Genomic DNA, 12,394 nt, shown 5'->3' on the forward strand with positions numbered 1-12,394 from the left:
TGTATTGGAGTGTTCTCTTACAAATGTGACTGCTGCAACCAACAACATCCTGTATTGGAGTGTTCGTCTATTCCCACTGATTTTCTGGCACTAATTGACTGCCGTAGATGATTGGTTTCCTTTCGATGAATAGTCTCACAACTGCTGCCGTTTCGATCGGAAGATAATTTTTTGAGTAAACAAGCAACATAAAGCTTGGCGCCAGATTCAAGGGCAAAATCCTCGAGAGCAGAGAAGAATATACCTAAGATTCAAGGGCCTTAAGATCATTGTAGCTGCTAACAAGGTCAAGCAGCAAGTTACAAGATGGCCATGGCGGACATGGCAATATGAAATGAAAAGGTATAACACAACAACAATAGACTGAAGACATGACACACTCTTATTCTAGCTGCTCCTTGCTGAACCTATGAATCTTACTTGCACTTGCACCAACTTGCCGGTTGTCATTTCAGGAAAAAAAAAACAATGTAGCTATCAGCTTAGAAATGTCTCAGAAGGCTACTTTTTTTTATCTCACTGCAACACATATGCATTCTGTTTTTTTTTTTGTCAAACTATATGCATTCCGTTTGAGACCCCAGTCTGATACCACTCTTTGTCCGCTGACACTCAGTTTCATTCCTTGAGCTGGGGCTGTGGCCCTTTTGTCGAAAAATGATAGAAAGCTCGCAACTAAGAACTCGAAACAGTTCCGTGATATACCATGAAAACCCAGAAAATCAGGTAGGTGACGGCGAGTAATCAGAAGTTCTCCGTCCATGGCAAGCATGACACCTCACAGAATCACCAAGCAATCAACACGAAGGCATGCTTCTTCTGTACACTGATCAGTAAACATGCTTACACCTGTGCCAACCTTGTCCATGCACCGCCGGAACTGTAGTGTACCTCAATGTCATCAGTTGCTTTTCGCCCAACAGAACCAGACCTCTCCAAGTCACCGCAGGGTAGTTCTGGAGCTGCGGGTGACGTCATAGCCGGTCTCCCCAAATTTCTGACCCAGTAACCAGCAACCACTCCTCGGTCTACCTTGGTGGGGGTGGTCAGGCATTTGATCTTGTCACAAAGCTTCTTGTCGTCAAGTTTTATGGTGTCGGCGAGCACATCCATGTTGTACAGGGCCAGTTCTTGGAGGTGTTCCAGGTCATTCAGACCATCTAGAACCTTCAGACTACTGCAACCATGCATGGCCAAGACCGAGAGCATCGGCATGGCGCCAGGCTCTACCACCAGCTCCTCCAAGGCGCACAGATTAATAAGCTTCAACTTTCGGAGGCTCTGGAATCCCCTCCCAGGAAAAACCAGCGTTGCTCCGCTGTATGAGCAATATGAGAGCTCCATCTCAGCGATGCATGGCAGCACTGCAAGCTTGTCTACAAACGGCTGCGACAGCTCTGATTTGTGCAAATGGAGCATGGTGAGGTTTGGCATGACATATCGGTCACTCTTTGAAGCATCAAGGTCTTCCAACTTGCCGTGTAGAATCAGCACCTGGAGGCGGCGCATGCTTGAGTCAGTGAACATCGTGGATGGAAGGACTTCACCAGATAAGTTGAGGTTCACAAGGAATTCCATTTTCCTGAGAGCTGCTGAAAGCGCTTTAGTGTGGGTATCCGAAATCCCAGACAGCGACAGAGACCGGAGACATAACATGTAGTTCAATGGACATATCTGATCATGCCACGGGTTTGAAGGCTCCGCGCCATCTAGGGTCATCAAATTATTCAAGGAGACTCTGCAATCAGGCAACAAGATTTTCTCAGCAAGCACATGCCTCAGTGCTTCAATTTCCCAAAATTCATCGACAACTCTTGTCACATTTGTTCTCCTTACATCTAATGTCTGGAGATTGTCAAGCTTGGAAATGGATGAAGGGAGCTCCTCCAAGTTGCTGTTTCTAATACCAAGGTACCTCAAGTGGATTATTCTTCCAATCTCATCTGGCAGCTTTTGGATCTTCAAACCATTCAGATCGATGACACGTAGGAACCTAGAGCCCTGTAAGAAGTGCAGCCCATGAATGGTCTTGAGGCCAGCTCTGTCGGAACTTCCACATGCTCTCAAGCACATCTCTGCAAAGCTGCCCCATACTGTCTGAGGTCGAAGCGATTCATATACTGAACTGCTGCGTTGGTCTTCTGCGAAATCGCAGAGAAGAGAACGCAGCTTAGGAAATTCATTAGGTATGTTGACAAATGAATCCACATAGTTGTGTACAGCAAGGCGCCGCACTGCATTTGGATTTAGGACATTAGCTTGGTGGTGGATTTCAAGGAAACCAGAGTCCCGTGCTTCAGATTCCAGGAACGCATGAAGCAGATTGTGGATGGCTACCAGCTTGATTCGCCCTCCAGCATCCTTGTCCATGACCTGGACTAGTCCTCTTGAGACAAGGTCCTTCAGATAGTCAAACCCAACCTCCTCCAAAGTTTTCCCCTTCTTTGGCACCACAAAACCCTCCGCAATCCACAGACGCACCAAACGATCTGGATAAACAATAATATTTTCTGACATGGACGCAAAGTAGAGAAAGCATGACTTTAGGTGGTGTGGCAGATCATCAAAAGCTAAAGACCATATGCTTCCAACTGGTTTTGGCTGGCCATTGGTCTCGAGTTGCTCAAGGACGTCATTCCACTCCGTAGGAATCACCTTTGATCGTAATACTCCAGCAAGCACAATGATGGCTAGCGGAAGACCTGTCGATATATTGTGAACTTTGTCATAGTAAGCTTTGCACTTGTAAATTTCTGGAGGTTTCTTTGCTCCAAAAACTCGTCGACAAAACAACTGCTGACCGTGTATGGTTTCAAGGCAACCCAATTCAAGGGGAGCAATACGCGGGTCCATATGATTGATTTCCTTAACACTTAGGCGTGTCGTAAGCAAGATTCGGCTGCCATTGTTTTCATCTGGCAGGACATCCAACAAAGAGTTCCAGTCACTGATTTCGACCAAACCATCAAGAACAACTAAGTACCGCCTGTTCTGCATTAGTTGTCGAAGCTTGCGCTCTTTACTGGTGGTTTCTCCATTACCAGGTTCCAATGATGCCTTATCAACTTCTTCAGGTGCTTCTGGGACCTCTGAGCTGACCTGCTTGTACATAGACTCCACATAGTCTGTGAACCTGATGTGCGGTGGAAGACATACCCATGCATGCACCTCAAAGTTTCTCATAATATCAGGGTCGTTGTACAGCTTTCTTGCAAGTGTTTTCTTTCCAATGCCACACTCGCCCAGAATTGAGATGACAGCACGGTGACAAACAATCTTCTCTCTGTCAATGATTTGGTCTTTGAGGGTTGCAAATTCACTTTCTCTGGAGTCTTCAACATATCCATCCTCGTACCTGCAGCACCAATAGATCAGTATTAACTGCCAATGATGAACTAGTGTGTGCATGCTTTTTTAGAACACGCATAGTCGATTTACAACATGAAGTGTCAAACATATTTTTTATTTAAACAGATAGTCTACCAGAAGAAAATAAAATAACTTGAAACTTGATAAAGGGTTTGTCACTGAAATATGTGATGAAGCCAAATTAACAAAAAAAAAAGGGGGGGGGCAGCCCGGTGCATGTAGCTCCTGCTTGCACAGGGTCAGGGGAAGGGTCCGACCACTTTGGATCTATTGTACGCAGCCTTTCCCTACGTTTCTGTAAGAGGCTGTATGAAGCCAAATTAACAATACACAAAAAATTAGAATGTACGACCTAGCGGCATTTCCAATCCTACAATTTTTACTCAGAAGTCAGAACAGAGTCCCAGACTAACTAATCATACAATTTTCTTACTACATTCGACTACATAATCAATATTTATTCAATTATTTATCTATTTTTTAAGAGGGATGCCCTGCATAATTAAATAAGTAAATGAATCGACATGAATGTGCAAAGTAATATTGTTAACAAATACTCAAGGTACATAATGCGACAGTAGTGTTCCAAATAAACAAACAAACAAACTAGTTAGAGTTCATAACAGAACATTTTTTAAGGGCAAATACACTTAGATACAGATTAGTTTGCCTTCAGACATCCACTTTCTCAGTTTTTTTTTGTCAAATTAAAAACAAGGGAGTGACTCCCTCATGATAGAGAACCTACAAAAATTTGAGCAAGAAACAAGATCTCCCTTTGGTCAAGGCGTCAAGCTAGTGTGGAATGCCTACTATAGCAACTTGGTTCGCAACTGTTCTGCCCCTAAAGACTCCTCCTGGTGGAAGCACATCATAAATGAAGTGGCAAATACAGAACGATGGCAAGTTGCAAAGCAAAGTCAGGACACCTTTTTTAAAATGATTAGTTGAATGACATGGTTTTTAAAGAGAAATTCCCTGCAAGCTTCTCCTTTGTAAAAAGTATAAGGATGCTTTGGTCCGAGAGGTTCTATACTCAGATGGTATTTTGACCTGTTCAATCCCCCACTCTCTGGTCGTGCTTTTGAAGAACTACGAGACATTTAGGCGATTCTTGGGTCATGCAATCAATCTGACGGCCCTGCGGATAGATGGCATTACACCTGGGTCTCGGACAAATACTTCTCCAAGCACTTTGATACCCATTTTTTTATGGAGATCAAGTTGATCCCTGCCCCAGACGGATATGGAAAAGTAAATGAATACCAAATTACGAGTGTTTGCTTGTCGGCTGCTCAATGACTAGCTGAATACTACGGGCATGCCAAGCCACAGTTCACTTTATAACCCCTCACCCCACTCCCCTACCGAAGCTGTTGCGGCGTTGTGGTTTTGGCTGACATGGCGCTTATGTGTCTATATTTTCGTTGGAATGTTGTCCAAGAAGTGGAAAAACGTCACTGGATCAACATCACTCAAAGTTTGGTACAAAAAATAATGATCTTAATAAACAAGGGAAAATCCAAAACATTTAGATAGAAAAAAAGAGGAAAATAAATTTGAAAATCAGTAAAAACTGATCATCCAAAAATGAAGAAAAATACAAATTGATATATTTTCTGAAAGGTGGATAAAAATATGGTATAAAGAGCTATAGCTCTTTTAATTTTGGCAACATTTCCATCTTTAAAAAGTTCTCTGGTAAAAAGAGGAAAATATTGTAAACCTTTAAAAGAACTAGTTAAAATGCGTTTTTGTGTTATTTGCCTGAAACGTGCAAATTTTTGTTTTTATTTTTTATCGATTTATTAGTTCCTTGAATATTAAAATTTATTTAAATCTATTTTTCAAATGTTTACCATTGTTCAATTACTTTTCCAATTATCTATTTTTGTGAATTTCCCCGTCCTTTTACATTTAATATAATTTTGATGTGATTTCCTCGGTTCTTTCTGAAATGGTGACACACTGACATTTTTGCCCACGTGGACATGATAATAGCACAAAAAGAAGGCACAAAGAGGCCACGTCAGCCAATACCATCTCAGTACCAGTAGAGGGGAAACGTGAACAATTTTGACTTTCGAGAGTTCGAGGGTGTCAGATCCTTGCATTTAGCAGCATTAATATGGAATTGTCAGATCCTTGCAGCTCTTAACTCATGTACCATTGCATTGCATCACATCAAATGGAAGGAAAATGCCTAAGAAATAAGAACTACTATTGTGATACAAAAGGAAACAGCATTGTGGCCTTGTAACAAGAACAAGAGAAACTACCTCAAACTCAAGTACAAGTAAGCAAATAATAAACAATAAAAACAGCATACCACTCGGGATCAGTTTCAATCGATGACGAATTCCATGTTTCGGATGGAAAACTCTCAATAGCATATGTTTCCTTGTTCTGATTCAGCTCATCAATCCTTTCATTGATCTTCACTATCTGATGCGACAACCCATGACGTACAACAATCTGCACAACCTCATACTGCTTAATTTGTAGCCCATCAACATTCATTAAAAACAAAATTAAAATTTTGCATAATTTTTTTAGGGATATAATTTTGCATAATTGGCATAATTTTGAAGGAACCTGGAGGCACTGAACGGTGAGAGGGATGTTTTACCTGAGTGGCGAGCCCCTGGACCAGGTTGAAGGCTGCGCCGTGCCACCAGCCGCGGCGGCCCTTGGCGCTGAGGTGGAAGGCCTCGACGCGGAGGTGGAACTCGTCGACGGCGTCCTCGACCTCGAAGGCGACCTCCCGCGTCTCCCGCAGCCACAGCAGCAGCAACTCGTTGGCGCGGCCGCGGCGGGCGCGGTCGGCCCCGCGGACGAGGGCCTGCAGGTAGGCCAGCTTCCGGCGCAGGGACCGGATCTCGGTGTCCACCCGCAGCAGCGCCGTCGCCTCCGCCGCCGCGAGCTCGCCCAGCTTCACCGCCACCCCCGTCACGCCCGCGTCCGCCATGATTGGTTGCCCGCGTCCGTCTGCCTCACTCAGTCAGTGTGCTTGGCAAGTTTTGGTTGGTGGCGCACTGGCGTCGTTGTCGCTAGTAGCCTGGACGTGGCGTGGATGGCGTGGGACTAGTGAAGCTGGCATGGTCCTTCACCATAACGCGCCGCCCCCGGAGGACGCACATTCACGATGATTTCTGAAGAAGTCGACACCCAGCTTTTTTTTTTTTTTTTGAGAATCAAGAACTTTATTGAATTAAGCGGGAGTACATTCCTTCATCACACAAGGCGTGAGGAAGGCTGGAACATAATTTATCCAAAGACAGCGTCTCCTAAAGGAATTACAGTGTATAGCGCAAAGATGTGCTAATTCGTTCACTTCTTTCGAATGAAAGTTAAGTGAAACTCCTCAAAATTCCCGCAAAGCTTTTAAATTTCTTTCATTGTGGTAGCAATCTCCGAGCGATCAATATCTCGAGAGTTCCACAATTTGACCAACCTTTGGGCATCAGTTTCAACTATCACCTTTCTGTAGCCCAGATCTAACGCTAGCTGGACACCATCTCGAATTGCCAATGATTTCATTGTCATAGCAGAGAGACCATGCTCGTACCAAATCGCCTGAGCTCGTATCAAATTGCCTTCATGGTCTCGCACTCCTAAACCAGTGCCTCCCTTATGTGCACCGGCGGAGCTACGTGGAGGCAAAAGCGTGCCGTGGCCCGCCCTGCCCAAAAGCAAAAAACTAAACTACTATGCATTGTAATTTGTGAGGCGTAACTACGTCAGCAGCCTGAATGCGTACGAGACTGACTTTTCTGCTTGTTAGCCTCCGTGACGCAGGAAGGACTTGCTAGCTTGGCCTAGTAGCATTAGAAGTACTAGTATGGTTTAAATTTTGATTTTTTTTGTGTTGTTCATTAGTTTGGCCCGCCCAATTATTTTCTCGTAGCTCCGACACTGCTTATGTGTATCAACATCAAACGTTGCATCAACGTTTATCTTCAGGTATGACTGGTCTGGTGGCTCCCATTTGCGTTTCTCTTTAGGTGTCACCGTCGACCGCTGCTTCCCAGTCTCGGTCAGGTCATAAGCTACATCAGTTGCCCATTTCACTGATTGTATCAACGATCTTGAGCTTTCTCCGTGCGCACGCGCATTCCTCTCCGTCCACAATGCCCGTGCACCACAAAGAATAACACATGCTTCAGCTTGCTGTACTTTGATTCCCTCCACCATATCCATCGCCCAGGTTTGAGGGTGTAGCGTTGGTACTTTGATGGACGTAGTATGCTTAATCTCTTGCCAGAATAGTTTAGCCCAAGTGCACTCAAAAAGGGCATGCCTGACAGGCTGACACTCTCTTCTTGCCCACATGCTTCACAGAAGTTAATGGGCTCAATATGTCTAGAGTATAAGACAGCTCTTGATGGAACAAAGCCCTTAATCACTCTCCACTAGAAGTTCCTCACTTTCGGTGGTACTGGGAGGCGCCATAATTTCTTCCAGAATGGTTTGTCCGGACCGCCTGCACTTGAGGTTGCTCCCACATCTCGTCGCAATTCGATCATTAGTTTATAGGCTGATCGTACAGAGAAATTCCCAAATCTGTCCGGAAACCATGACCAGAAATCTTCGTGTGCTCTACCCACTGGAATCCTAGCTATCATGGATATATCCGGTTCCACAAAGTTAGTTTCTAGTTTCTGCATATCCCAGCCCCCATTCTCTTGATCAACCAGTTCATCCACAAGAGTAACTGTTGTAGTTGGGAGTCTTACCAGTGGGCGTTTATCGTGGCTTTCAGGCACCCACGGATCCTCCCAAATCCTAATGGAGTTGCCGTCCCCCACTCTTTTGATCAGCCCTTTCTTTAACGCTTCTCGGCCATGCAAGATGGCCCTCCAAGTATGTGAAGCGTTCCTTTTATTTCTAGCTTCCATAAAACCACAATCATGAAAATACTTGCCTTTTAGAATCCTTGCACACAACGAGTCTGGATTCGTGAGGAGCCTCCAGCCCTGCTTCGCGAGCATAGCTTGATTAAAAATCTGGATGTCTCTAAAACCCATGCCTCCCTCACTCTTCGGGGTGGCAATCTCAATCCATTTCTTCCAATGCATTTTCCTCTTATTTTCATCTCCTCCCCACCAAAACCTGGCTAACAAACTAGTTATCTTCTTGCACATCTTCTTTGATAACCGGAAACAACTTATTGAGAAGGTCGGGATTGCTTGACAAACAGATTTCACCAAAACTTCTTGACCAACACTGCTAAGCAATTGTGGGGATCATCCCTTGCACAATTTCTTAATTGATGAGATTATTCCTTCAAATTGTTCATCCGTGGATCTACCAAGGGCAGTTGGTAATCCAAGGTATTTTTCCATTAGAGCTTCACTTGCAATGCCAGATCCTTCATGTACCCTTGCTTTCATATCATCATCACAATTTCCACTAAAGAAAATCGCCAATTTTGTTCTGTTAACAAGTTGGCCTGACCCCGTCTATATATCTCTAGAATATCATGAATTCTTTTTGCTCCAGTATGTGATGCCTGTGTAAAGATGAGATAGTCATCTGCAAATAGTAGATGAGAAATCCAAGGGGCATGGATTCCCACCCTTATGCCTCTCCTCAAGTATCCTGTACCAACAGATTTAAGTAAGCTTGTTAGACCTTCAGAGCAAAGTAAGAATAGATAGGGTGAAATTGGGTCCCCTTGGCGAATGCCCTTGGAAAGTTTGAACATCTCAGAGAACCTCCCATTCACTCGGACTGAGAAGGATACTGTTTCCACACATGCCATTACCCTGTTAATCCAAAATTCTGCGAAACCCAATTTATGCATTATAGCTCTCAAATAACTCCACTCTACTTTGTCATAAGCTTTCGCCATACCTAACTTGATTGCACAATCTCCAGTCTTACCCCTTTTCCTTTTCAAATAATGTATGCACTCATAGGCCATTAGAACATTATCTGATATGAGCCTCCCCGGCACAAAGGTGCTCTGTTCCTCAGATATTATTTCATCTAAGATAGGGCGGAGTCGAAGCGCTAAAACTTTGGAGGCTAACTTATATAACACATTACATAGTGAAATAGGACGAAATTGAGTGAGATTCTGTGGGGTTTTCACCTTCGGAATAAGGACCAATACAGTACTATTAACCACCTCGGGCATTACACCCGTATCAAAAAACTCTCGCATGGCACGACACACCGAGTTTTTCAGAATATGACAATGTTTTATATAGAACCCCGCAGTGAAGCCATCTGGGCCCGGCGATTTATTCGGATTCATCATAAACAGAGCTCGCTCCACTTCAGTGTCAGTCACCGGAGCACACAATTTCTCATTCATCATGTCACTCACCTTAGGTTCAACAAATGCAGTAATTTCCTCTGGATGGGTATCCATCTGTGCCATAAAGAGAGACTGATAAAATTCACTTGCAGCGACCTCCATCTCTGATTGGGCTGTAATTGTTCTGCCATCATCTAACTGAAGTGATTTGATCTTATTTACTCGTGCCCTCTCTCTTGTCTGTTCATGGAAAAACCTGTATTTCTGTCACCCTCCGCTAGCCATGTCACTCTTGAACATTGTTTCTCCATTGCCTCTTCCCTTGCGAGCAGTTCAGAGATTCTCCTGACTAGGCTTCTTTCCTCCATTGTCGGACCCTTCCAAAGTGAGCTTGCTCTTACGCATTCAAGCCTTTGATGCATAGTCTCAATTGTTTTTTCACTGAACCAAATTCTTCTCTGCTCCAGTTTCTTAGCCTATCTCTCACTACTCCCAGCGCATCTGTCACTTGTTGCAGATTGCCATTCGTTGGGGCCCAAGCTTCTTCCATAGTTTGAGTATAATTCCCGTGTCTGGTCCATGCATTCTCGAATCTGAACGATCTATTTCCTCCATCAGTGTGCGCCTAGTCTGACTTGCTAATACCAATCATCAACGCACAATGGTCCGGCTTAGTGGTCTGTACATGAGTGACTGAAGAATTATCAAACATCTCCATGAATCGATCATCGCCCAACCCACGATCCAATCTGACCTTAATATTCCTATTACCATCTTGCCTATTATCCCATGTATATGGGAGCCCTGTGTAGCCCAGGTCACTAAAGCGGCAGTAATTAACTGCGTCCCGGAATCCCTCCATTTTCCACTCTTCCCTGTGTACACCTCCATACTGTTCACTTTTGTCTAGTACTTCGTTGAAATCCCCAGTGCACAACCATGGTTGATCATACTCATTTCTCAGGAACGTTAATAGTTCCTAGCTCCTCTTCCTCCTTGATCCCATCGGCTCCCCATAGAAACCTGTGAACCGCCACTCCCTAGTACCTGTGGCATCATTCTGAACAAAAACATCAATGTGAGTCTTGCTGTATGATTTTAGGGTGACCACTGAATCACTATACCAGAATAGTACCATTCCGCCGCTTAATCCCTCACTCTTGACTCCAAAAGCATGCTTGAAACCCAATCGAAATCTCATATCTTGTGCTCTCGTATCAGACAATTTGGTCTCCGAGAGAAAAACCAAACTGGGGCGATGCAACTGACTGTCTCAGGCCGCCCGCAGCCCCGACAGTTCAGGCTTAATATATTCATTGCGCCCGGCGGTCACTCTCGAGGAGTGTTGCCGATCCTGCATTGTACTTAGACGATTCCTCACATATATTTACTTCCCCATCCTCGGCTTTATGTTTCTTCCGATTTGCATTCTTCTGGGGTGTCGAAGAAGGGTCCCTCTCACTGTTTTCATCGAACGTCCCTACCATAGTGGAAACCTTAGATTTCGGGTCAACCACAACCATAGACTTATTGGGGCTTAGCTCCCCTCCTGATACAAAGTCAGCCGCCAACCTTTTCCTAGCCCCTTGTTCATTGTCACCCATGGTCACATCCAGACCTGATGCCTTAGGGTCCTGCTGTACCGGATGCTGATCTGTAGGTTCCACCTGATCCTGGAAAATTGCATTAAACCTCCAACTAGTTTGGCCATCATACCTTGTATTTGCACCATTAGAGAGCATCCATTCATGATCCTTTTCATTTCTACCTTCAGATGCTCTGCCGAAGGGAGCTCTCCCTCGGCCTCGACCCCTTCCTCCGCTTGCACCACGACCATTCCCATGTTGCTTCCATTCATCAGCCATCATAAAATCTCCCCACTCAAACTTGGATATGTCATGTTCACCAGTCTCACAATCCTCATGCCAATGTCTGATCAATCCACAATGGTTGCAAAAGATCGGCATCTTCTCGTATTGGACTTGATACTAATATTTCTTGCCCCCCTTAGTAATTGACACAAAACGCTCCAGCCTCTTGTTTACATTAAGATTCACCTTTATTCTTACAAACTTGCCGATGTAACCGGCCGGTAATTGTATCTGCACCTCCAGAATCTCTCCTACCTTCCTGCACATCCCTTTTATCACAGCCTCATACAGATAGTTGTCCGACAGTTTCAAAATTCTCGCCCATACCGCAACCCTATCCAGATTGATTGATTTAGGGTTCGTGAATCCGTCATACTCCACCAGAATCACCGCTTGATCTCTGAATAGCCACGGGCCATTAGTCATCGCCGTCTTCCAATCTCCGAGGCAACCAAACTGCAATGTAAACAAATTGTTCCCGATCATCCTCCAACGCACAACTTTTGCCGGATTCCATGCAGCCCGCATATCCGCGTAAAGGGTCGATGGGCTAAATCCCTTATTGGTATGAACCCTAGCAATAGCTAGCCACTTTGCTTGAATCTTTGGGACATCCAGATCATCCTCCCACACAAAGTCATCCCCATCATCTTCATGCAGATCTAGTCGGTTGAGCAGCTCGTCCACGTCTTCATCTTGCTTCCCCATCCCTTTGTCACTTCCTTCCACCGCCATGTCATAGATCTTACGCCCGCTGCTTCCAACCAGCCCTTGTCCACCAAGGCCGGGAAGGAACGTAATGTTCCCCCTGGATCAGCCTGAGTATTCGAGAGGGGGGAGGGAGAGGGGAGAGCGATCACAAGAAGGAAGATACTCTCGGCGATCGCGC

At 44.8% G+C, this 12,394-nt stretch overlaps 1 protein-coding gene across 1 annotated transcript; it reads right to left on the reverse strand.

Annotated features, from left to right (window-relative positions):
- Window positions 1-206: 206 nt before the first annotated feature.
- On the reverse strand, window positions 207-6,475 carry LOC119329770 (probable disease resistance RPP8-like protein 4). Its single transcript, XM_037602866.1, has 3 exons — window positions 5,999-6,475; window positions 5,699-5,844; window positions 207-3,355 (listed from the first exon to the last, which is right to left on the reverse strand). The coding sequence occupies exons 1-3, from the start codon at window positions 6,335-6,337 to the stop codon at window positions 844-846; spliced, it is 2,997 nt and encodes a 998-aa protein (XP_037458763.1). The 5' UTR covers window positions 6,338-6,475; the 3' UTR covers window positions 207-843.
- Between the last annotated feature and the right edge of the window lie 5,919 nt (window positions 6,476-12,394).

This window comes from Triticum dicoccoides, chromosome 7A (genome assembly GCF_002162155.2).
Source record: "Triticum dicoccoides isolate Atlit2015 ecotype Zavitan chromosome 7A, WEW_v2.0, whole genome shotgun sequence".
In the NCBI taxonomy this organism is placed as follows: Eukaryota; Viridiplantae; Streptophyta; class Magnoliopsida; order Poales; family Poaceae; genus Triticum; species Triticum dicoccoides.